The sequence below is a fragment of the Heptranchias perlo genome, chromosome 31 (genome assembly GCF_035084215.1).
Source record: "Heptranchias perlo isolate sHepPer1 chromosome 31, sHepPer1.hap1, whole genome shotgun sequence".
Classification (NCBI taxonomy): Eukaryota; Metazoa; Chordata; class Chondrichthyes; order Hexanchiformes; family Hexanchidae; genus Heptranchias; species Heptranchias perlo.
The window spans coordinates 4126070-4153185 of NC_090355.1; the positions used below are offsets into that span (position 1 = coordinate 4126070).

Below are 27116 nucleotides of genomic sequence, written 5' to 3' on the forward strand. Positions count from 1 at the left end.
TATAGTGCGAGACATGGTACGATGCTGTAAATGATAGACAATTTTACAACACCAAGTTATAGTCCAACAAATTTATTTTAAATTCCACAAGCTTTCGGAGGCTTCCTCCTTCCTCAGGTGAATAGTTCACATCGTTCACCTGAGGAAGGAGGAAGCCTCCGAAAGCTTGTGGAATTTAAAATAAATTTGTTGGACTATAACTTGGTGTTGTAAAATTGTTTACAATTGTCAACCCCAGTCCATCACCGGCATCTCCACATCGTAAATGATAGAGAAGGGACGGGACAGAGAGGACACAGGGCTGTAAATGATAGAGAGAAGGGGTGGGGCAGAGAGGACACAGGGCTGTAAATGATAGAGAGAAGGGACGGGACAGAGAGGACACAGGGCTGTAAATGATAGAGAGAAGGGACGGGACAGAGAGGACACAGGGCTGTAAATGATAGAGAGAAGGGACAGGGCAGAGAGGACACAGGGCTGTAAATGATAGAGAGAAAGGACGGGACAGAGAGGACACAGGGCTGTAAATGATAGAGAAGGGACGGGACAGAGAGGACACAGGGCTGTAAATGATAGAGAGAAGGGACGGGACAGAGAGGACACAGGGCTGTAAATGATAGAGAGAAGGGACAGGGCAGAGAGGACACAGGGCTGTAAATGATAGAGAGAAAGGACGGGACAGAGAGGACACAGGGATGTAAACAATAGAGAGAAGGGATGGGACAGAGAGAACACAGGGCTGTAAATGATAGAGAGAAGGGACGGGGCAGAGAGGACATAGGGCTGTAAATGATAGAGAGAAAAGAGTGTGGGCGAGACAAAAATTGTGTTGAATAAAGTTATTTTCATAAATCAGTACAAACATAGTACATTTGTTTAAATATTTTTTTAATGATAACACACTATTGAGTAACAAATACATTCACCATTAAATAACTGAGACCAGGCAATATGCAGTTCCAGAAATACAGCCTTTCCAAAACTCTCTGAATGGTGATGCTGCCCCTTTAACAGCTGGCACTGTAATGTAATGTGTACATGATCCAGCTTAGAATTGGAGGCTGAGGGAATCAGCTCAGTCACTGGACCAACATGTGTTCAGAGTAGGTCACTGGTAACTGACAGGAGGGCACGATATGTCCCATGGCGTTCAGCATTGCAGATTGCAGATTCCATCGTCCCTCTTGTAATCGGAGTTTAGACCCCACCGTCCTTTTCCCCCAACCTCACCTCCATCTCCACCAGCCCCCTAACCCATTACAGTTACTGTCTCACACAGCAATGTCCTCCAACTACATGTTCCACCCAATCTCATTTAAAATGCGATATATTTGTTCACCCCCTGCTCACGGTCACCGGCTCTGGTTGGACATGTTCCTGGAAGTTTCATCGCATGACCTCTGACCTCCAGCCACCCCACCCGATCAAACGGCCCTTTTTATTCCCATCTCCAATATTTTTATAACTATTAAACAAAAGTGTTCAACAGAGAATGAGTAGAACACAATTTCTTTTTAATGATTTTTCTCCCGGGTGCTGCACGCAGCAGTGACTTGGAGATTAATCTTCAATTCCTGGAGACTCCAGGACAATCCTGGAGGGTTGGCAACCCCACTCCTGCCCTGTCCCTCTCCAAATCCCCTTAAAGAACCTTGCAGTGCAACATGGCAAGGAACTGAAAGAATGAAAAAGAGAGACAGACAGAGAGAGACAAAGAGAGAGAGACAGGATAGAGAGAAAGGGACAGAGAGAGAGGCAGAGAGAGAGACAAAGAGAGAGAGGCAGAGAGAGAGACAAAGCGACAGAGAGAGAGAGACAAAGAGACAGAGAGAGGAAGAGAGAGACAGAGAGAGAGAGACAGGACAGAGAGAGGAAGAGAGAGACAGAGAGAGAGACAAAGAGACAGAGAGAGAGGAAGAGAGAGACAGAGAGAGTGAGAGACAAGAGACAGAGAGAGGGAGATAGAGAGAGACAGGCAGAGAGATAGAGAGAGACAGGCAGAGAGAGAGACAGACAGAGAGAGAGAGAGAGACAGGACAGAGAGAGAGACAGAGAGAGAGAGACAGGACAGAGAGAGACAAAGAGACAGGAGAGAGAGAGACAGGACAGAGAGTCAGAGACAGGACAGAGAGAGAGAGAGAGACAGGAGAGAGAGAGAGAGACAGAGAGAGAGAGAGACAGGACAGAGAGACAGGAGAGAGAGATAGAGAGAAACAGACTGGTTTTCAGTAGCTTATTGATTACCCTCAGGCCTCAAACCTCACCCTCCTCTATCCATGGGTTTCCATACCCGTAGCAGGGATTAAAAGCAGGCGCCTTAATGTCACCCAGTCAGTCTGACAACCGCTGTAAACTCTCAGCAACCTCGAGAGAATGTTAGACTAACAGACACACAGCACTTCAGTCTGGTTTTTAGACAGTTTCCATTTCACTAATTGCCAACGTTAAAAGCTTTGTGACTGTTCCCAGTGACCGGGTTTGACCCTCGGTCTGCCTTGAGTTACCCAATCTCATTCGCTGGGGTGACAGTAACGGTGACTACGATTGGTCTCAGTGCCCCTGGGTTAGGGAGGGAGAAATCAGCCATGGTTCCCGTTCTTTGACCCTATCCAGTGACCACCTCCCCCCCCCGGCCGAATGTCTCTGACAGCAAAACAGCCTGTCAACAGTCACTGCCAAATTCATAAATGAAGTTCGGTACAGTGGTGTAACGTCATATTACTGGACCAGTAATCCAGAGACCTGGACTATTAATCAGAGAACGTGAGTTCAAATCCAAGTGTGAGAATTTGAATTTTTTTTTAAAATCAGGAAATAAAAAGCTGGTATCAGTATAGTGACCAGGAATCTGTCGGACTGGTTCACTAATGTCCTTTAGGGAAGGAAACCTGCCGTCCTCAACCGGCCTGGGCCTATATGTGACATCAACGTGATTAACTCTTAACTGCCCTCGGTTGCATCGAACCAATACCAGTGGTTCAAGAAGAAGGCCCACCACCATCTTCTCAGAGAAACCAGGGACGGGTAATAAATGCCGGCCTCGCCAGCAACACCCACATCCCAAGAATGAATTTTTTTTTAAAAGTACAAAGAATCAATGTCTTCAAGAAGGGAAATAAGGGCAGAAAACCAGCGGAGAAACACCCTGTTACCCGTTCTTTCCACGTTTAATGGTAAGCTATAGTGTCAGCATCTTATTAACACAGAATGACCTGCTATGACCCAAGCAGCAAGCATGAAACATCTATATGTTGACAACTCGGCTTCAGAAGCTTCCACGCTCAGTTTAAACCAGTGCTGGGACACCTTGCTGGTTCCCGAGCTATTAGACTGGCCTCTCTACCCGAATAAGAGACATCCAGAACCAAAACATTAGCCGAGTGCTTGGAGAGATCTCACGGTCTGATGGATCCACCACCCTGCTATTGGACGATTGTTATACTTTCGTCTGCCACGGCCAGTGCTGCGTGGATGGGGAGCGTGAACGTTGTTCTGTAGCAGTGCATTATGGCACAGGCGTCGGGATCGTAGAACAGGATTTCACCCCCTTCATAGTCCACCATGACCCCGATCCACCTTGGCCGCCTCAGCAGGTCCAGGGTCTTCAGCCGGCCGTCGTGGGCGACTGCGTATTCTTCATCGTACCGAGAAAACACCCAGGAGGACGGGTTATATCCGAGGCGCGATTCCTGGCCGGGACCTTTGCGCGAGAGGCAGCCGTAAGCCACGCCCACTTTGTAGGCGCAGCTTTTCGCCACGTCCACCCTCCAGGTGTGAACCCCGCTCCGGAAAGACTCCAGCACCAGGGCGTTCGGCCAGTGCTCAAAGCGCTCGGGGCAGTCTGGGTACGAGCGGACTTTCCTGCTGACAAAGGTCACTCTCTTTTTATTCTCAGACAGTGTCAGTGACGTGTGCAGTGTTTTCTCATCGATGTGCAAGTCTTCAGCACCTGAAACAGGAGATTCTAGTTTTATTTTAACTAACGATGTTCGCCCATTAAAGACTTTATGCACTCTCGCCACGGAGGGGTGGGGGGGGGTGGGGTTTAAAGTTTTTACTCTTTTCTTTTCAAGTCAACATTGTGCTCAAGGTCGTGGGTCCAAGCCCCACTCCAGAGACTTGGGCACCAAATCCAGGCTGACTGAGGGAGCGCTGCATTGTCGGAGGGTCAGTACTGAGGGAGTGCTGCATTGTCGGAGGGTCAGTACTGAGGGAGTGCTGCACTGTCGGAGGGTCAGTACTGAGGGAGCGCTGCATTGTCGGAGGGTCAGTACTGAGGGAGCGCTGCACTGTCGGAGGGTCAGTACTGAGGGAGCGCTGCACTGTCGGAGGGTCAGTACTGAGGGAGCGCTGCATTGTCGGAGGGTCAGTACTGAGGGAGCGCTGCATTGTCGGAGGCCCCCTCTGCCCTCTCAGGTCCCACGGCATTATTTCGAAGAAGAGCAGGGGAGTTCTCCCCAGTGTCCTGGCCAATATTTATCCCTCAACCAACATCACTAAATGATTACTAGACTAGATTATCTGGTCATTATCACATTGCTGTTTGTGGGATCTTGCTGTGCGCAAATTGGCTGCCGTGTTTCCTACATTACAACAGTGACTACACTTCAAAAGTACTTCATTGGCCGTAAAGCACTTTGGGACGTCCAGAGGTCGTGAAAGCCGCTATATAAATGCAAGTTCTTTTTCTCGGAGGTTTAGAGCTGGGGAATGGAATATTTTCGCCTTGTGAAGCTTTCTCTCAACTCTACCCCAGTGACACACCTCCACCACAGAACAGCACCGGTGTCACATTCTGTTCCCATAGCAACCATCCTTAGTGCCCGCCTCACGGACTCTGCCAATTAGCACTGTTTTTATGACACAGACCCGTGCTGACTGGGTTGAGACTGCCCAAAGTCATTTCCCATTGAACCCTCACAGTCAGTAGGGAGGCTGAGCCTGGGTTTGAAGCCCTGCCCCAAAGGTCAGAGACCATTAGCCGAGCCCACCGCACCACCGAGTTCCCCAGCTAGGGCTTCATTTCCAGAAGAATCACTGTCTGAATCCAATGTCCTCATGGTTACAATGAAAGGGCTGATAGAAGGTGCTTGCTTATCGGCCCAGGTTGATGACTGTGTCCGATTGATAAAACTCTCCCAGTCACTTTGCTCGATTATGTCGAATGAAAAGCACTTTTTCAATCCACAGATTGATGGTAACAATGCCAGTTTATATCCCTATCAAGGGATGTGGGTCAAAGGCGGGTAAATGAAGTTTAGGGACAGATCGCTCATAATCTCACTGAATGGCAGATCGGGCTCGAGGGGCAGGATGGCCCACTCCTGATCCTATGTCCCATAAAGTTTAACACATTTCAGTATTTACCTCAAAACTCTTTAACCTGCCAGTAGATACATGGAAACCTGATTGGATAAATTATCCAATCAAATGATCAGAACTCAAACCTCGCATGCACTATTTTAGTGAGAACATTTCATTGTTTATTACTGATGTGAAATAATCAATCAGGTGCTCAGAGGTGCACTCACTGGCCGTACTGCTGGCTTAAGGTTTTCGAGGGCATTGGAAATGATTTATTATAGTCACACAGCACACTCACATAGCTCAGTGTGTGCATGTAACATAAGGCAAGAGCTGTAGGACTGGGTGTGAAGCTCATGTTGTGGATCAGCCACCCATTATAGAAACCACTCGATTTTCATCCACACGGCACGGGGCATCACACGGCACGAGGCATCGCACAGCACTGGGCATCGCACAGCACGGGGCATCGCACAGCACGGGGCATCGCACAGCACGGGGCATCGCACAGCACGGGGCATCGCACAGCACGGGGCATCGCACAGCACGGGGCATCGCACAGCACGGGGCATCGCACAGCACGGGGCACCGCACAGCACGGGGCACCACACAGCACGGGGCATCACACAGCACGGGGCATCACACAGCACGGGGCATCACACAACACGGGGCATCACACAGCACGGGGCATCACACAGCACGGGGCATCGCACAGCACGGGGCATCGCACAGCACGGGGCATCGCACAGCACGGGGCATCGCACAGCACGGGGCATCGCACAGCACGGGGCATCGCACAGCACGGGGCATCGCACAGCACGGGGCATCGCACAACACGGGGCATCACACAGCACGGGGCATCGCACAGCACGGGGCATCGCACAGCACGGGGCATCGCACAACACGGGGCATCGCACAACACGGGGCATCGCACAGCACGGGGCACCGCACAGCACGGGGCATCACACAGCACGGGGCATCACACAGCACGGGGCATCGCACAGCACGGGGCATCGCACAACACGGGGCATCACACAGCACGGGGCATCACACAGCACGGGGCATCACACAGCACGGGGCATCACACAGCACGGGGCATCACACAGCACGGGGCATCACACCGCACGGGGCACAGCACAACACGGGGCATCGCACAACACGGGGCATCGCACAGCACGGGGCATCACACAGCACGGGGCATCACACAACACGGGGCATCACACGGCACGGGGCATCACACGGCACGGGGCATCGCACAGCGCGGGGCATCGCACAACACGGGGCATCACACAGCACAGGGCATCACACCGCACGGGGCATCGCACAACACGGGGCATCGCACAGCACGGGGCATCGCACGGCACGGGGCACAGCACAGGGCATCACACAGCACGGGGCATCACACAACACGGGGCATCGCACAGCACAGGGCATCACACCGCACGGGGCATCACACAACACGGGGCATCGCACAGCACGGGGCATCGCACGGCACGGGGCACAGCACAGGGCATCACACAGCACGGGGCATCGCATGGCACGGGGCACAGCACAGGGCATCACACCGCACGGGGCATCGCACAGCACGGGGCATCGCACAGCACGGGGCATCGCACAGCACGGGGCATCGCACAGGGCATCGCACAGCACGGGGCATCGCACAGCGCGGGGCATCACATAGCACGGGGCATCACACAGCATGGGGCATCACACAGTACGGGGCATCGCACAGAACGGGGCATCGCATAACACGGGGCATCGCACAGCACGGGGCATCACACAGGGCATCGCACAGCACGGGGCATCGCACAGCGCGGGGCATCACACAGCGCGGGGCATCACACAGGGCATCGCACAGCACGGGGCACCGCACGGGGCATCACACAGCGCGGGGCATCACACAGCGCGGGGCATCACACAGCGCGGGGCATAACACGGGGCACCACACAGCACGGGGCATCACACGGCACGGGGCATCACACGGCACGGGGCATCACACAGCACATTTTCATGTGTAATACTCCACTCGGAGTTTATTTTCCTCAACAATTTTCACTCCAACAACACAACAGCTTTCATTTATATAGCGCCTTTAATGTAGTAAAACGTCCCAAAGTGCGTGGCAGGAGCGATTATCAAACAAAATTTGACACTAAGCCACATAAAGAGATATTAGGACAAGTGAGGTAGGTTTTAAGGAGCATCTTAAAAGAGAGAGAGGCGGAGAGGGTTAGGGCCTGGATGGCTGAAGGTACGGCCGCCAATGGTGGAGTGAAGGAAATCGGGGAAGCGCAAGAGGCCAGAATTGGAATTGGAGGAATGCAGAGATCTCAGGGGGTTGTAGGACTGGAGGAGGTTACAGTGATGGTCCGTGTAAAACCTGGTTTGCCCTCAGGTTAAGAAACAAGTTTCTTGCTGGGGTACAATTTAGCGAGCACCACTCACCCTCCAGTAATGTACCTAAGTGCTCATTATTGTTCGAGATACATGTCAGTGAATTTCGCAGATTATTCGACTGCAGGGGGCATCACATCGAAACTGATCCTTTTCCCCAGTCGACGCCCAAGCACGTGAACTCGAGCAGGGGTCACGAATAAGCAGTGGGCAGCCTGGCCGATTTTCCCTTCTCAAACCCAGGGCGGTGAAAACCAACAGCTGCCCATTTATTGCTGAGATCAGTCAATTCAGGACAGGCCAGGGATTGAGCCTGGGACGCTTATGCTCTGTACAGCTCAGTTAATCACTGGCTAATCCCACTGATCCATGAGGAGAGCACACTGAGGGTGCTTAACGTCACCTGTTTTTTATTTCAAATGGAACACCTTGCTTCTATTTAAGATACAGTACGCTAAGTAATTATTGCGGGTGAGTTACTACTGACCTGCGATGCAGATCATAGCAGCCGATGCCCACAGACTACTAAGGAGGTGACTGTGAGCACTGGCAAGGTTGAAGTTCAGCTTGCTCGAGTCCTGAGGCTCAAGAATTCCCTCTGCTTCCTCAGCCCTGGAACAAAAAAAATCACATTCATAACAAAAGACAGAAGTACACACAGGTCAGCTGGAGAGTTGGGTACAATTCTGGGCACCTCACTATGGGAGCGCTGTCCAGGCCTTGGAGAGGGTGCAGAGGAGATTTACCAGAATGGTACCAGGGATGAGGGACTTCAACAACAACTTGTATTTATGTAGCACCTTTAACGTAGTAAAATGTCCCAAGGCGCTTTGCAGGAGCGTAATCAGACCAAAAATTGACACCGAACCACTTAAGGGAATAATAGGACAGGTGACCAAAAGCTTGGTCAAAAAGGTAGGTTTTAAGGAGCATTTTAAAGGAGAGAGAGGTAGAGAGGTTTAGGGAGAGATAGAGAGTTATGCGGAGAGATCAGAGAAGCTGGGATTGTTCTCCTTCGAGCAGAGAAGGTTAAAGGGAGATTTAAGAGAGGTGTTCGAAATTATGACGGGTTTTGATGGAGTAAATAAGGAGAAACTGTTTCCAGTGGCAGGAGGGTCGGTAACCAGAGGACACAGATTTAAGACAATTGGCAAAAGAACCAGAGGGAGATGAGGAAACATTTTTTTACGCAGCGAGTTGTTATGATCTGGAATGCACTGCCTGAAAGGGCGGTGGAAGCAGATTCAATAGTAACTGTCAAAAGGGAATTGGATAAATTTGGAAAAATTTGCAGGGCTTTGGGGAAAGAGCAGGGGAGTGGGACTAATTGGATAGCTCTTTCAATGAGCCAGCACAGGCATGATGGGCCAAATGGCCTCCTGTGCTGGATAATTGTATAATGGTAGACAACACCATACAGGATTTATCTTCTAACCACTCACTGTTCCAATTAAACTCACCTATGCAAATGGATTCAACCAAAGATAGACACATTTATAATGGGAGTTCGGGGGGATTTTTATAAACTGTGAAAACTTTGCTTACTGTCCAGGCTCCCCGAGTAATGTGAAGCTATCCTACGTGAGTTTGTGCCCACGATAATCCTCGCCCGATAAAGCTCAGATTCTTCTCATTAGTTTAGGGCTCAAAACTGCTGAAACCCAGATACAAAGATCCATCTCAGCGAGGGGCCTGTCATGGTTTAACCTGGGGGCAAACAAGGATCATACCATGCATGGCCAAGTGTTAAAAATGATGTGGAGATGCCGGTGATGGACTGGGGTTGACAATTGTAAACAATTTTACAACACCAAGTTATAGTCCAGCAATTTTATTTTAAATTCACAAGCTTTCGGAGGCTTCCTCCTTCGTCAGGTGAACGATGGCTACCTCCTTCCTCAGGTGAACGATTTTCCACATCGTTCACCTGACGAAGGAGGTAGCCTCCGAAAGCTTGTGAATTTAAAATAAAATTGCTGGACTATAACTTGGTGTTGTAAAATTGTTTACAAGTGTTAAAAACACAGTGGGTGGTCTTGGGGGTGGGAGGAGAGGGCGGAAGGTTTAAACACAGGTCCACAAGGCTTGTTAAAAACTGTAGTAAGTGGAAGAATTTATAGTATTTTGTTTGGGGGGGCGGGGATTCTCTCAGATGCAGCTCTCTGATTACAGTATTTATTACAGGTCGAGGTAACTCTGAGATGCAGGTTACAGACCCTCTCATTCATAATATTTATATATTTTTTTAGAATTGAAATGATTTCAATGGTGTGATGGAGCAGCTTAAACATGGCAGGACCTTTAGCAGGTGAGTGGGCGCAGTGGGTGAGTGGGCGCAGTGGGTGAGTGGGCGCAGTGGGTGAGTGGGCGCAGTGGGTGAGTGGGCGCAGTGGGTGCATGGGCACAGTGGGCACAGTGGGTGAGTGGGCGCAGTGGGTGAGTGGGCGCAGTGGGTGAGTGGGCGCAATGGGCGAGTGGGTGAGTGGGCGCAGTGGGTGAGTGGGCGCAATGGACGAGTGGACGCAGTGGGTGAGTGGGCGCAGTGGGTGAGTGGGTGCAATGGATGAGTGGGCGCAGTGGGTGAGTGGGTGCAATGGATGAGTGGGCGCAGTGGGTGAGTGGGTGCAATGGGTGACTGGGCGCAGTGGGTGAGTGGGCGCAGTGGGTGAGTGGGCGCAATGGGTGAGTGGGCGCAATGGACGAGTGGACGCAGTGGGTGAGTGGGCGCAGTGGGTGAGTGGGTGCAATGGGTGAGTGGGCGCAATGGATGAGTGGACGCAGTGGGTGAGTGGGCGCAGTGGGTGAGTGGGCGCAATGGATGAGTGGACGCAGTGGGTGAGTGGGCGCAGTGGGTGAGTGGGCGCAGTGGGTGAGTGGGCGCAATGGATGAGTGGACGCAGTGGGTGAGTGGGCGCAGTGGGTGAGTGGGCGCAGTGAGTGCATGGGCACAGTGGGCGCAGTGGGTGAGTGGGCGCAGTGGGCGAGTGGGCGCAGTGAGTACGTGGGCACAGTTAGTGAGTGGGCGCAGTGGGTGAGTGGGTGCAGAGGGTGAGTGGGTGCAGAGGGTGAGTGGGTGCAGTGGGCGAGTGGGCGCAGTGAGTACGTGGGCACAGTTGGTGAGTGGGCGCAGTGGGTGAGTGGGTGCAGAGGGTGAGTGGGCGCAGTGAGTACGTGGGCACAGTTGGTGAGTGGGCGCAGTGGGTGAGTGGGTGCAGAGGGTGAGTGGGCGCAGTGAGTACGTGGGCACAGTTGGTGAGTGGGCGCAGTGGGCGAGTGGGCGCAGTGAGTACGTGGGCACAGTTGGTGAGTGGGCGCAGTGGGCGAGTGGGCGCAGTGAGTACGTGGGCACAGTTGGTGAGTGGGCGCAGTGGGTGAGTGGGTGCAGAGGGTGAGTGGGCGCAGTGAGTATGTGGGCACAGTTGGTGAGTGGGCGCAGTGGGCGAGTGGGTGCAATGGATGCAGTGGGTGAGTGGGCACATTGGGCGAGAGGGTGAGTGGGCACAGTGAGTGCGTGGGCACAGTGGGTGAGTGGGCGCAGTGGGTGAGTGGGCGCAGTGGGTGAGTGGGCGCAGTGGGCGAGTGGGCGCAGTGGGCGAGTGGGCGCAGTGGGTGAGTGGGCACAGTGGGCGCTGTGTTACAGTTACCATTTAAGGCCATTTAGTAGCTCCATCGCTCTCCTTACAGGAGCGGGCTGAGGATGGAATAACTGTGGCTGCGTTTAGTGACACCGCCCGGTGTAATTCACAAGATTAGTACTGGCACCTCCAGCAAGTGGGAGGACAGGTAGCATCAACGCTGTGCCTGCAATGTGTAATTTGATCCAGTCAGGCTGTAAATTTACAGCAATAAGAACAGAAAATGCTGGAAAGACACAGTGCTAACACTCACGAGCTCAGACAAGGCCCAGTGTTAATATTCGGGTCTAGTTGACATCGTAAACTGCAGGAGAAAAGCTTGAGTGGTTTATGCTGAGCTCAGTGTCAATAGTCAGTGTCTGCTCTGGATTATTGACTGGACGTACCTTTCAAATATTTCCTTCTGGCGTTTCTGCGGAGAAAGAAAGTGATTTCAGTTAAATAGTAAACGGAAGCAATTCATGAATGGGACTGGACAGTAATGGAAAATTGCCACTCACCAGAAGCGTGCCGTCATCTGTTTTGGTCAGTATGTCCACCAGGTCGTTTTTAATGTCCGTTAGCTTCTGATGGGACTCCATCCAGTAGGTTTTCTGGGTCAGGATGCTCTGTTGGGTTCGCTCCTCCTCATCATGAACCACCTCCAACAAACGCTGCTCCTCGTTCTCGCACGCCTCTCGTATGAAGTTCAGGCGCTGGATGATCAGTTCCCTGGCACCGCTGGCGCTCGCCTGTCGGCAGGAAGGTGGAGAGAAGCCGTCGGTAACCATGAGCCACAATCAATGTCATTACACAGAGCGGCGATAACCTCAAACACCAAAATCGCCCCAAGCAGCAAAAGCAGCATCGTTACAACAACAACTTTTATATAGCACCTTTAACGTAGTAAAACGTCCCGAGGCGCTTCACAGGAGCGATTATCAGGCAAAAATTGACACCGAGCCACATAAGGCGATATTAGGACAGGGTCAAAGAGGTCGGTTTCAAGGAGCGTCTTAAAGGAGGAGAGAGAGGTAGAGAGGCGGAGAGATTTAGGGAGGGAATTCCAGAGCAGCTGAAGGCACGGCCGCTAAAGGTGGAACAATTAAAATTGGGGAGGCACAAGAGGCCAGAATTGGAGGAGCGCAGAGATCTCGGAGGGTTGTAGGACTGGAGGAGGTTACAGAGATAGCGAGGGGCGAGGCCATGGAGGGATTTGAAAACAAGGATAAGAATTTTAAAATCGAAGCGTTCTCGCACCAGGAGCCAACGTAGGTCATTGTAATCAACAATAACAATAATCAGTGACAAGCAGTCAGAATCAATGATAGCCACAATCAGCAACGACTAGAATCACTGCAATCACCACAATCAGCAACGACTAGAATCACTGCAATCACCACAATCAGCAACGACTAGAATCACTGCAATCACCACAATCACCACAATCAGCAACGAGTAGAATCACTGCAATCAGCAACGACTAGAATCACTGCAATCACCACAATCAGCAACGGCTAGGATCACTGCAATCACCACAATCAGCAACGACTAGAATCACTGCAATCACCACAATCAGCAACGACTAGAATCACTGCAATCACCACAATCAGCAACGACTAGAATCACTGCAATCACCACAATCAGCAACGACTAGAATCACTGCAATCACCACAATCAGCACAACTAGAATCACTGCAATCACCACAATCAGCACGACTAGAATCACTGCAATCACCACAATCAGCACGACTAGAATCACTGCAATCACCACAATCAGCACGACTAGAATCACTGCAATCACCACAATCAGCATGACTAGAATCACTGCAATCACCACAATCAGCAACGACTAGAATCACTGCAATCACCACAATCAGCAACGACTAGAATCACTGCAATCACCACAATCAGCAACGACTAGAATCACTGCAATCACCACAATCAGCAACGACTAGAATCACTGCAATCACCACAATCAGCAACGACTAGAATCACTGCAATCACCACAATCAGCAACGACTAGAATCACTGCAATCACCACAATCACCACAATCAGCAACGACTACAATCACTGCAATCACCACAATCAGCAACGACTAGAAACACTGCAATCACCACAATCAGCAACGACTAGAATCACTGCAATCACCACAATCAGCAACGACTAGAATATCTGCAATCACCACAATCAGCAACGACTAGAAACACTGCAATCACCACAATCAGCAACGACTAGAAACACTGCAATCACCACAATCAGCAATAACTACAATATCACCGCTGTGGTGTAAATATCGTGCTGGATCTCCTAGTGGGTACAGGCACTGGCCATTACTGTCCTAAATTGCCATACAAACAAGATGAAGCCAGGTTTGATTCCCTGTTTGTACTGAGTTAGCATACTTGAGCCTGGGCAGCAATTGAGGTGCTACAATTGGATTTAACACCCATAAAAAAAGAAACAACTTGCATATATATATATATATATATATCGCCTTGCGCAACCTCAGGACGTCCCAGAGCGCTTTGCAGCCAATGAAGTACTTCTGAAGTGTAGTCACTGTTGTGATATAGGAAACACGGCAGCCAATTTGCGCACAGCAAGATCCCACAAACAACGCTGAAGTAATGACCAGATCATTTGTTTTTGATCAAGGTAAGTTGGGGGAGGGCGGGGGGGTCGTGATCACGGAAGGGGGGGATCGCCATCACGGAAAGGGGGGGGGGTCGCCATCACGGAAAGGGGGGGGGGTCGCCATCACGGAAAGGGGGGGGGGGTCGCCATCACGGAAAGGGGGGGGGGTCGCCATCACGGAAAGGGGGGGGGGGTCGCCATCACGGAAAGGGGGGGGGGTCGCCATCACGGAAAGGGGGGGTCGCCATCACGGAAAGGGGGGGTCGCCATCACGGAAAGGGGGGGTCGCCACCACGGAAAGGGGGGGTCGCCATCACGGAAAGGGGGGGTCGCCATCACGGAAAGGGGGGGTCGCCACCACGGAAAGGGGGGGGGTCGCCATCACGGAAAGGGGAGTCGCCACCACAGAAGGGGGGGGTTCGCCATCACGGAAAGGGGAGTCGTCATCACGGAAAGGGGGGGTCGCCATCACGGAACAGGGGAGTCGTCATCACGGAAAGGGGGGGTCGCCATCACGGAACAGGGGAGTCGTCATCACGGAAAGGGGGGGTCGCCATCACGGAAAGGGGAGTCGTCATCACGGAAAGGGGGGGTCGCCATCACGGAAAGGGGAGTCGTCATCACGGAAAGGGGGGGTCGCCATCACGGAAAGTGGGGTCGCCATCACGGAAAGGGGGGGTCGCCATCACGGAAAGGGGGGGTCGCCATCACGGAAAGGGGGGGTCGCCATCACGGAAAGTGGGGTCGCCATCACGGAAAGGGGGGTCGCCATCACGGAAAGGGGGGGTCGCCATCACGGAAAGTGGGGTCGCCATCACGGAAAGGGGGGGTCGCCATCACGGAAAGGGGGGGTCGCCATCACGGAAAGGGGGGGTCGCCATCACGGAAAGGGGGGGGGGTCGCCATCACGGAAAGGGGGGGTCGCCATCACGGAAGGGGGGGGGGTCGCCATCACGGAAAGGGGGGGTCGCCATCACGGAAGGGGGGGGTTCGCCATCACGGAAAGGGGGGGTCGCCATCACGGAAAGGGGAGTCGTCATCACGGAAAGGGGGGTCGCCATCACGGAAAGGGGGGTCGCCATCACGGAAAGTGGGGAGTCGTCATCACGGAAAGGGGGGTCGCCATCACGGAAAGGGGGGGTCGCCATCACGGAAAGTGGGGGTCGCCATCACGGAAAGGGGGAGTCGTCATCACGGAAAGGGGGGTCGCCATCACGGAAAGGGGGGGTCGCCATCACGGAAAGTGGGGGTCGCCATCACGGAAAGGGGGGTCGCCATCACGGAACAGGGGGGGGGGGTCGCCATCACGGAACGGGGGGGGTCGCCATCACGGAAAGTGGAGGTCGCCATCACGGAAAGGGGGGTCACGATCAAAGAGGGGGGGGTCACGATAACGGAGGGAGGAGTCACGATCACAGTCGGGGGGGGGACCCTGGGCAGCAGCGGCCTGGATTATTTTTGTGGCGCACTCCTGCTCCTCCGAGGCCCACAAAAATAATTGGACAGTTACCTTTGGTGGGCCTTTTCAGTTCCATCACCTGTGGAACTGGCTGGAGCCAGCACTTTCCTCACACTCTGTGAGGGACAGTACGAGGGAGCTGAATCATCAACGTCAAGGGCATCAAGGTTATTACACAAAGTAAGGGCTCATAGGGTTGTGGGTAATATATTAGCATGGATAGAGGATTGGTTAATGGACAGAAAAGAGAGTTGGGATAAACGGGTCATTCTCAGGTTGTCAGGCTGTAACTAGTGGAGTGCCGCAAGGATCAGTGCTTGGGCCTCAGCTATTTACAATCTATATTAATGACTTAGATGACGGGACCGAGTGTAATGGGGCCAAGTTTGCTGATGATACAAAGCTAGGTGGGAAAGTAAGCTGTGAGGAGGACACAAAGAGTCTGCAAAGGGATATAGACAGGTTAAGTGAGTGGGCAAGAAGGTGGCAGATATTTTTTATTAATTCATGGGGTGTAGACGTCACTGGCAAGGCCAGCATTTATTGCCCATCCCTAATTGCCCTTGAGAAGGTGATGGTGAGCCGCCTTCTTGAACCGCTGCAGTCCGTGTGGTGAAGGTTCTCCCACAGTGCTGTTAGGTAGGGAGTTCCAGGATTTTGACCCAGCGATGATGAAGGAACAGCGATATATTTCCAAGTCGGGATGGTGTGTGACTTGGAGGGGAACGTGCAGGTAGTGTTGTTCCCATGTGCCTGCTGCCCTTGTCCTTCTAGGTGGTAGAGGTCGGGGGTATGGGAGGTCGAAGAAGCCTTGGTGAGTTGCTGCAGTGCATCTTGTAAATTGTACACACTGCAGCCACTGTGCGCCGGTGGTGAAGGGAGTGAATGTTTAAAGTGGTGGATGAGGTGCCAATCAAGCGGGCTGCTTTGTCCTGGATGGTGTCGAGCTTCTGGAGTGTTGTTGGAGCTGCACTCATCCAGGCAAGTGGAGAGTATTCCATCACACTCCTGACTTGTGCCTTATAGATGGTGGAAAGGCTCTGGGGAGTCAGGAGGTGAATCACTCACCGCAGAATACCCAGCCTCTGACCTGTTCATGTAGCCACAGTATTTATGTGGCTGGTTCAGTTAAGTTTCTGGTCAATGGTGACCCCCAGGATGTTGATGGTGGGGGTATCGGCGATGGTAATGCCGTTGAATGTCAAGGCGAGGTGGTTAGACTCTCTCTTGTTGGAGATGGTCATTGCCAGGCACTTGTCTGGCATGAATGTTACTTGCCACTTATGAGCCCAAGCCTGGATGTTGTCCAGGTCTTGCTGCATGCGGGCACGGACTGCTTCATTGTCTGAGGGGTTGCGAATGGAACTGAACACTGTGCAATCATCAGCGAACATCCCCATTTCCAACCTTATGATGGAGGGAAGGTCATTGATGAAGCAGCTGAAGATGGTTGGGCCTTGGACACTGCCCTGAGGAACTCCTGCAGCAATGTCCTGGGGCTGAGATGATTGGCCTCCAACAATCACTACCATCTTCCTTTGTGCTAGGTATGACTCCAGCCACTGGAGAGTTTTCCCCGATTCCCATTGACTTCAATAAGATGGCATATGATGTGGGGAAATATGAGGTTATTCACTTTGGTAGGGAGGATAGAAAAACAGAATATTTTTTAAATGGTGACTTGGGTCACAAAAAGAAACACAAAAAAGATAGCATGCAGGCAAAGCAGGCAATTAGGAAAGCAAATGGCATGTTGGCCTTTATTAGAAGGGGGTTGGAATACAAGAGTAAGGAAGTCTTACTACAGTTGTACAGGGCTGGAGTACTGTGTACAGTTTTGGTCTCCTTATCTAAGGGAGGATATACTTGCCTTGGAGGCGGTACAATGAAGGTTCACTAGATTAATTCCTAGGATGAGAGGGTTGTCTTATGAGCAAAAGTTGAGTAGAATGGGCCTATACTCTCTGGAGTTTGGAAGAATGAGAGGTGATCTTATTGAAACATATAAGATTATGAGGGGGCTTGACAGGTAGATGCTGAGAGATTGTTTCCTCTGGCCAGAGAGTCTAGAACTAGGGGGCATAGTCGCAGGATAAGGGGTCGGCCATTTAGGACTGAGATGAGGAGGAATTTCTTCACGCAGAGGGTTGTGAATCTTTGGAATTCTCAAGCCCGGAGGGCTGGGATGCTGAGTCACTGAACATATTCAAGGCTGAGTTAGGTAGATTTTTGGACTCTAGGGGAATCAAGGGATATGGGGATCAGGCGGGAAAGTGGAGTTGAGGTCAAAGATCAGCCATGATCTGATTGAATGGTGGAGCAGACTTGAGGGCCTACTCCTGCTCCTATTTCTTATGTTCTTACGTCCTTATGCATCAGGCAACTTGGCAGGAACAAGGGGCAAGAAAGAAATCATCCATTCACCAGACAAATGTCTCGCAGACTTCAGGAGCACACACAAGTGTTCAGCCCCACACTTCGGCAAAGACATTTTCACTGAACTCTTATCAAAGTGGTCAAGCATTTCCTAAATTGAAAATAAAAAAATCAGCAAGTAAAGAATCATAGAATCATATTATACATATCAAACAGCACAGAAGGAGGCCATTCAGCCCATCGTGCCTGTGCCAGCTCTTTGAAACAGCTATCCAATTAGTCCCACTCCCCTTGCTCTTTCCCCATAGTCCAGCAAATCTTTTCCTTTTCAAGTATATTTCCTATTCCCTAGCGAAGATTATCTGTAAACATCACTTTAAATGAACGATAGCACACAGGCAGATAAAAGACGACTGCATTACATCTCCTGCAAGTAACTCTTCCAGAACGAGGTAAGACATTTCCCACTCCAAGGGACTGCGAGGTGGTTTTGTTAAACGAGGACACTTACCTTAACGCTGTGGTTTTTGCCGTTCAGAGTCTCCGCCCTGAATCTCTCCACCGAAGCTAATCTCAGCTGTAATTTCTCACAAACATCAACCAGTTTATTCTGGGGAGAGAAAAGGAAAGCCTTTTACCTTTCACACTCAGTCAGTGAATTATACTGACATGGACTTCAAACCGCACGCATCAGCATCACAAGGAGGTATGGATTATCGTGGCAAAAGTATTTGTAACTTGAAATGGGATCGCAAAATGTGAAGGAGTTTGTTCAATCGTATCTGCAAAGTCATACGTTGCCCATTAACACAGGTTTCAAACCACTCCATTTTAACTATGTTATATATAACTATATTAACTATTTATATAACTATATTAACAGCCGTGGCTCAGTGGGTAGCACTCTCGCCTCTGAGTCAGAAGGTTGTGGGTTCAAACCCCACTCTAGTTTGAAATCGTGCCATGGGCTCATTCACATCCACCTGAGAGGGCAGACGGGGCCTCAATTTAACATCTCATCCAAAGGACTCCCTCAGTATTGCACTGGAGTGTCAGTCTGGATTGTGTGCTCAAGTCACTGGAGTGGAATCAGAACCTACGACCTTCCGACTCGGAGGCGAGAGCGCTCAGGAGGGGAAGAGCGCTCAGGAGGGGAGAGCGCTCGGAGGGGAAGAGCGCTCAGGAGGGGAGAGCGCTCAGGAGGGGAGAGCGCTCGGAGGGGAGAGCGCTCAGGAGGCGAGAGCGCTCAGGAGGGGAGAGCGCTCGGAGGCGAGAGCGCTCAGGAGGCGAGAGCGCTCAGGAGGGGAGAGCGCTCAGGAGGGGAGAGCGCTCGGAGGCGAGAGCGCTCAGGAGGCGAGAGCGCTCAGGAGGGGAGAGCGCTCAGGAGGGGAGAGCGCTCGGAGGGGAGAGCGCTCAGAGGGGAGAGCGCTCAGAGGCGAGAGTGCTACCAAAAAAGTACTAAGAAAACAATAGAAACAAGGAAAGACTTGAAGTGACATAGTGCGTTATCATATCTTGCAAAGTGCTTCTCATGCAATGAACCACACTGAATACACACTTAAACAATGTGATGTATTTCCATAATGACCCAAAAACAAGATGTCATTCTGTATTGAGTGAGATAATCTCAGTCAGAGCTATGGCGGGGGGGCACCAGAATTGGTGTCAATGCCTTGAGGTGGGGGTGCGGGGTCAGGCTGCAATACCCCCATGGCTGATCGACCCGTTTCAATTCATGGCTGGAAAATAGCCATGGACTGAGAACCAATGGGCACCTGGCCTCGGTGAAAAAATATCTCAGCATGAATCTACGTCTTCAGAAAACAAGAGGAGAACCATTGGGCAGGGTTACAAAGAGGAGCAGTGGAGAAATGGTGGCACTAGACAGGCAGGGCAAGAAACAACGCCAGAGGCAGTGAGCGGAATGAAAGAGTTAATAATTAAAGTACGAGTATCAGAAAAGATATTCCAGGGAGAGAGAGAATCAAAAAGAGTGAAATTTAAAGACAAGCAGTACAAATAAAGAGAAGTTGGTTAAATGTTTTATATAAACCATATTCTTCCTACATTCCTTAGTACATGCATGTTTTGGATACAAATATCTTCAGAGTTTAAGGGGGTAGATTGTGACTCTGTGCCGATAGTGTAAAGCAGGTGCTAGTCAATCAACCTCCCGAATTACAACGCTCCCGATTTTTATTTCCAGTGAAGTCAATGGAGAAATGGAACCCGGGCTGCTGATTGGCTATCACCCACTTTACACTATTGCACAAAATCACAATTACCCCAATGAGTTTGTTTACATAACAGTGACTACACTTTAAAGTGGCTCATTGTATGAGAAGCACTTTGCGAGATGTGATAACGCAGTAGCCTTGCTTCCACTGTTTTTGAGCCGTGTGTGAAAAGAAAATGATTCCATAAAGTCATTGTGTGACTGTACGGAAAAAGCCTGATTATAACCAGGAATACTGTCGGTCACAGCACTCTGAATATTGCTGTCTCGTTCACATTGTGTGGAGATGCCGGTGATGGACTGGGGTGGACAAATGTAAGGAGTCTTACAACACCAAGCTCCGAAAGCTTGTGATTCCAAATAAAGCTGTTGGACTATAGCCTGGTGTTGTTAAGACTCCTTACATTCATTCACATTGGATATGGGCAGGCGGGGGAAGAGAGGGAGATGGTTTTACACTGGCTACTGTTTGACTAAATCAATCTGCAGTCTCCTCTTCTCAGGTACTGTCACAGGATGTATCCAAACTGAATTGAAGTGCAGGAGCACATTGAACTATCATACATCAACAGGTTAATGTGGTAATGTTTCTCACTTATCACATGGTTTAAACTTGAGCACACCTCACCGATGAGATCTGGCCCCGTCACTCCCGGTATCACCTCTGAATGGTCAGCACACAGCTCGTAACCTCTGTCAGAGATTCCAAAGTCAAACCAACCTACTCACCGTCAAACCAAATAATGTGACAGTTGGAGCTAAATTAAAGCTTTCATTTGCCTGAGTACAGAAGTGGTAACTTTATCCCCTGTAAACATATCCTTCACAAGCTTTGAATAACACTGTGCAGAGTTTACAGATTGCCTGCTGATTATGGAGAGATGGGAATACTGTTGGCTATTCATTGTGTGACTGTAGCTACTGTTTAATCACACATTCCGCAAAATTTATTCAGGCATGGTGAATAGTTCAAGACGTTCTCAATGTTTCCCTCACTGCCTCACCGTGAGACTCAGTGTCCCATGGAGACTGCAGTGTGGGGGGTCAATGCCTGATTTTGCTTTGTTGTACAGTAAATACTGGGCCGGATCATGCTGGAGTGGGAGATCTCGCGACGTGCCCTGTTATTTAGACTTTTTCCCTCACCCTTCAGCTTGAAAATTTTTGCGCCATAACTTGCTGGAAGTGCGAGCTGATAACGGAATGGCGAGGGCAACGGGGCCTTTGGGACCTTAGTGAACAGCGGGACCAACAGTCCATCTCCTTAATCAATGAGATTTAAGGATTGAGGAAGAAACAGAGGAAAGACGGAGAGGAAGGGTGAATTAGAGTCAAATTAGATACGGAAAGAGAAATAAAGAGGGGGAAAGAAATATTGGATTAAGAGAGAGAGAGAGAAAAAAGAATCAGGAAGGAAAAGCAAGAAAAAAAATTTTAAATTTGAAAATTTGAAAATCGCAAACAATTTACAACCTGCAGGAATGAGACTCCTTTGTTTCAAATGTTCCTTTTCTGGGCCGGAGAGGTTAAGTGGCATTGTAGGAACATAAATCTCCTCATTAAAAAGCCCTAACTTTCTGCAGCGAGTTTAATTGGCAATTAATGCGCAAATGAAGCAACTTGATGAAACTCACGGGGAGGTTGATGACGAGCTGCCATTTCCACGAGGCTAACTGCTAAGCGGCACAAATCGTTCCGCTATCTGTGGTGATTCGCAATTCACGGGGTGTCTCGTCCTCACCACAAGTTGCTGGGTTATTTACACACTAATAACGGCGAGCGCCATTAAACTCGTTGTTATTTTGGCAGCAAAATCCGGGCCCATATCTCACTGAAGGAAGCTGAAGGAAGATCTACCATTTTGAATATGGTCATAAAGAACCAATATGATGCCACAGGAGTTAATTTTGTATCACAATCATTTTAAAGTTCTCAGAAAATTGTTCTTTAAAAGCAGTTATTGATATTTAAAAAAAATTGCAGATGGTGCACCATGATAACTGGCACCAGTTTACAAGGGGCTGAGTAATGCCTTTCCATGGAGGTTTGAAATTTGTGACAACGTTTTTATGTTTAATCTATCAAATTAGAATATATTGACAGTCCTGTGTATCGTGCATTGTCACACTCCCTGTAACACTTTTTGTCACACTCCCTGTAACATTTTTATGTCACACTTCTATGTAACACTTCCCGTAAGGCTTCTCTATAACACATCTCAGACACATTTAATCATAGTCAAATTGTTTTTAGTGCTGGCAAATTTATCCCACCAACCTGACTGGATCTTTCTTCCCATGTGATTGACCCCCAGAACTGACTTACCCTTTCTCAACAGCTGCAGCAGATCACAAGATCCACGAAAGTTAGAACAAGCTAAAAGCACTGGAGCAGCACTAGGCTAGGTGTAAATGTAGGAAAGTGTAAATTAGTAAAACAATAATTCTTACAATTAGGATAATTGACACTCTCTTCCTCCTGCGGTCAAATCGCTTTCTTACTAGGGGTTGCCAACTCTGGTTGAACATATTCCTGGAGGTGTCGTCACATGACCTTCTGCCTCCAACTGCCCCGCCCCCTCTCCCGCCATTGGTCGGCTGACACGTCTACACTTACGGCACCTCTTCCCACTGTCAGTCAAACAGACTTTTCTCCCATCTCAGATATTTTTATAACTAATAACTAAAGTGTTCAAAGAATTTTTTTTTAAAAAAACAATTTTTAACGCCCCTATGATTTTTCTCCCGAGTGTTGCTCGCAGCAGTATCCTGGAGATTAGTCTTTAATTCCTGGAGACTTCAGGCCAATCCTGGAGGGTTGGCAACACATGTCTCGGGTAATTTTTACCTCCCCCCCGCCTCCCCCCGGGTGAACCCCCTCGATTTTAATCAATGGCCGATCGGTTCTGCCCGTTCACTGGCCAAGCAGTGACTGTGAAACCCCATTCCCCATGTGTGTTTCAGCTCCCTTTCTCGAGCTGAAACACTCTTCAGAATTTTGAACACTTCAAACAATTTTGAACACTTGTTGTAAAGAAAGGAAGAACTTACAATTATGAGAGGTTTTGATAGTGTAAATCAGGAGAAGCTGTTTCCACTGGCAGGTGGGTCAGTAACCAGAGGACACAGATTTAAAATAATTGGCAAAAGAACCAGGAGGAGATGAGGAGAATTTTTTTTTACACAGCAAGTTGTTATGATCTGGAATGCGCTGCCTGAAAGGGCAGTGGAAGCAGATTCAAGAGTAACTTTCAAAATATGTGAAAAGGAAAAAAATTTGCAGAACTATGGGGAAAGAGCAGGGGAGTGGGACTAATTGGATATCTCTTTCAAAGAGACGGCACAGGCACGATGGGCCGAATGGCCTCCTTCTGTGCTGTAATGATTAATACAGTGTCTTTCATGACCTCAGGATGTCCCAAAGCGTCTTACAGCCAATGAATTACTTTTTTGAAGTATAGTCACTGTTGTAATGTAGAAAACACGGCAACCAATTTGCGCACAGCAAGGTCCCGCAAACAGCAATGTGACAAATGGCCAGATAATCTGTTTTAGTGATGTTGGTTGAGGGATAAATACTGGCCAGGGCAGTAAAAGAAAGAATTTGCATTTATATAGTGCCTTTCACGACATCATGACATCCCAAAGTGCTGAACTGTCGGAGGTGCCGTCTTTCGGATGAGATGTTAAACCGAGGCCCCGTCTGCCCTCTCAGGTGGCCGTAAAAGATCCCACAGCACTATTTCAGTGTCCTGGCCAATATTTATCCCTCAACCAACATCACTAAAAAATAGATTATCTGGTCATTATCTCTTGCTGTTTGTGGGATCTTGCTGTGCACAAATTGGCTGCCGCGTTTCCTACAACAGTGACTAAACTTCAAAAAGTACTTCATTGTCTGTAAAGCGCTTTGGGACGTCCTGATGTCGTGAAAGGCACTATATAAATGCATGTCTTTCTTTAGTGCCGAAAAGATGCAATTCAGGAAAATATTAACCTCCATCCATCACTGATAAAGGGGGTACAAACAATAGCAACTCTGAGCCACTTCAAACCATGACTGGAATTACAAAGAATGTACAGCACAGAACCAGGCCATTCGGCCCAACTGGTCTATGCCAGTGGTTATCCTCCACATGAGCCTACTCCCTCCCTACTTCATCTAAATCTATCAGCATATCCTTCTATTCCTTTCTCCCTCGTGTTTTATCAAGCTTCCCCTTAAATGCATCTATGCTATTCACCTCAGCCACGCCCTGTGGTAGCAAGTTCCACTCTCTGGGTGAAGAAGTTTCTCCTGAATTCCCTATTGGATTTATTAGTGACTATCTTATATTTATGGCCCCCAGTTCTGGTCTCCCCCACAAGTGGAAACATCTTCTCTATGTTTACCCTATCAAACCCTTTCATGATTTTAAAGACCTCTATCAGGTCACCCCTCAGCCTTCTATTTTCTAGAGAAAAGAGCCCCAGCCTGTTCAATCTTTCCTGATTGTTAAATCCTCTCAGTTCTGGTGTCATCCTTGTAAATCTTTTTTGCACTCTCTCCAGTGCCTCTATATTCTTTTTATATGGAGGCCAGAATTGTGCACAGTACTCCAAGTGTGGTCTAACCAATGATTTGAATAGGTGTACTGTTTAGAAAAGGGACAGTAACTCCCCCGCAATGTGTATCACATGGTATTGTCATTGTGCAGAGAGACCTGAGGCAAGACCGAAGGGAGGAGAAGGTGACACTGATCAGGTACAAGATCACCAAGTGGGGCCCTGAAGGTTATCAGGCAGACTCCAAAAGAGTCAGACTGGATCGGAATTGTATGTTACAATATGGGCTCCTTACTGGATCGGGATCCATGCAGCCAGAGCCCTGTCACGCCCTCCAGCTTGTGGAGATAGGAGGCTAATCATACTAATGGGGCAGCAAACTGTCTGAGAGACATTGGCAGCAGTTTGTACGAGCACTGCAATGCGAGATCAGCGCTCGCCAGATGCCTATGTGGAGCTCTGCCAAGTCTTACATGGTCGGAATACCAATCACTCACATTGATCGACGATGCAGTCTATTTGGATGCGTCACCTTTAGAAGTAGGAACGGAGCTGCATTGATTCACGAGGATGACACCAGAATTGAGAGTTATAACGATCAGGAAAGATTGAACAGGCTGGGGCTCTTTTCTAGAAAAAAGACTGAGAGGTGACCCGAGAGAGGTCTTTAAAATTATGAAAGGGTTTGATAGGGTAAACGTAGAGAAGATATTTCCACTTGTGGGGGAGACCAGAATTAGAGGTCATAAATATAAGATAGTCACGAATAAATCCAATAGGGAATTCAGGAGAAACTTCTTTACCCAGAGAGTGGTTAGAATGTGGAACTCGCTATCACAAGCAGTAGATGAGGCGAATAACATAGATGCATTTAAGTGAAAGCTAGATAAACACATGAGAAAGAAAGGAATAGAAGGATATGCTGATAGGGTTAGATGAAGAAGGGTGGGAGGAGGCTCATAACCACCGGCAAAGGCCAGTTGGGCCGAATGGCCTGTTTCTCTGCTCTAAAATTCTATGTCTCGCTCCTGCTGGCCAAGATGCTCGCTGCAGACAGCTCTTTGCCCTCCTGCACTGGAAGCTGTAATATCAATCAGTTCAGGGCTCTGAACAGACTGATCCCTGCACCGGGGAAGGGTGCCTGCAGCCTGATCGAGATCCCACGCCCGAAGTCATGCTCTGCAGCAAGTGAATCCCGAAACGGCCACCATCAATGCAGCTCAGTGAGACACGGGGAGGGGAAACAGACCTCAGCTCTGGAACTCCATCACTTTAACTCAAGCCTAGGTTCAGCGTGTAGTAAAACGCTGCGATTTCAATCGCTGTTCACCCTCCCCATTTTACACTGAGGATTCAATACGCCAAATACATTCAATACGCCAAATACATTCAATACGCCAAATACAGATCTCACCAGAGCACAGTCTCATCCCAGTAATGATGTCCCCAAGCTGCTCCCGAGATAGGATGAGCCCAAACCGCACCCTGCCCCAGGCACCCCTTACCCCATACCCGCTCTCTCACCCTGATACCCCCTCTACCCACTCTCACTCACCCCGATACCCCCTCTCACTCACCCCGTAAACCCCTCTACCCGCTCTCTCACCCCGATACCCCCTCTACCCCCTCTCTCACCCTGATACCCCCTCTACCCACTCTCACTCACCCCGATACCCCCTCTACCCGCTCTTACCCCGATACCCCCTCTACCCACTCTCACTCACCCCAATACCCCCTCTACCCGCTCTCCCACCCTGATACCCCCTCTACCCGCTCCCACTCACCCCGATAACCCCTCTACCCGCTCTCTCACCCCGATACCCACTCTACCCCCTCTCTCACCCCGATACTCCCTCTCTCACCCCGATACCCCCTCTACCAGCTCTCACTCACCCCGATACCCCCTCTACCCACTCTCACTCACCCCGATACCCCCTCTACCCGCTCTCCCACCCCTCTACTCCCTCTACCCGCGCTCTCACCCCGATAACCCCTCTACCCGCTCTCACTCACCGATACCCCCTCTACCCGCTCTCTCACCGATACCCCCTCTACCCGCTCTCACTCACCGATACCCCCTCTACCCGCTCTCACTCACCGATACCCCCTCTACCCGCTCTCACTCACCCCGATATCCCCTCTACCCGCTCTCACCCCGATACTCCCTCTCTCACCCCGATCCCCCCTCTACCCGCTCTCACTCACCCCGATACCCCCTCTACCCACTCTCACTCACCCCGATACCCCCTCTACCCATTCTCCCACCCCTCTACTCCCTCTACCCGCGCTCTCACCCCGATACCCCCTCCACCCGCTCTCACTCACCGATACCCCCTCTAACCGCTCTCACTCACCCCGATACTCCCTCTACCCGCTCTCACCCCAATAACCCCTCTACCCGCTCTCACCCCGATACTCCCTCTCTCACCCCGATCCCCCCTCTACCCACTCTCACTCACCCCGATACCCCCTCTCTCACCGATACCCCCTCTACCCGCTCTCACTCACCGATACCCCCTCTACCCGCTCTCACTCACCGATACCCCCTCTA

The 27116-nt window shown here is 50.2% G+C and overlaps 1 protein-coding gene across 1 annotated transcript in view; it reads right to left on the reverse strand.

Annotated features, from left to right (window-relative positions):
• Positions 1–871: 871 nt before the first annotated feature.
• bspry (B-box and SPRY domain containing) overlaps positions 872–27116 on the reverse strand; it is a 28798-nt gene continuing 2553 nt past the window's right edge. Inside the window, exons 2-6 of the mRNA XM_067969525.1 lie at positions 18297–18395; positions 11834–12064; positions 11720–11745; positions 8186–8310; positions 872–3949 (exon numbers count right to left, since the gene is read on the reverse strand). Of these exons, the coding sequence (XP_067825626.1) occupies positions 3423–3949; positions 8186–8310; positions 11720–11745; positions 11834–12064; positions 18297–18395 (1008 nt within the window). The 3' untranslated portion in view covers positions 872–3422. The remainder of the gene's footprint in view (positions 3950–8185; positions 8311–11719; positions 11746–11833; positions 12065–18296; positions 18396–27116) is intronic.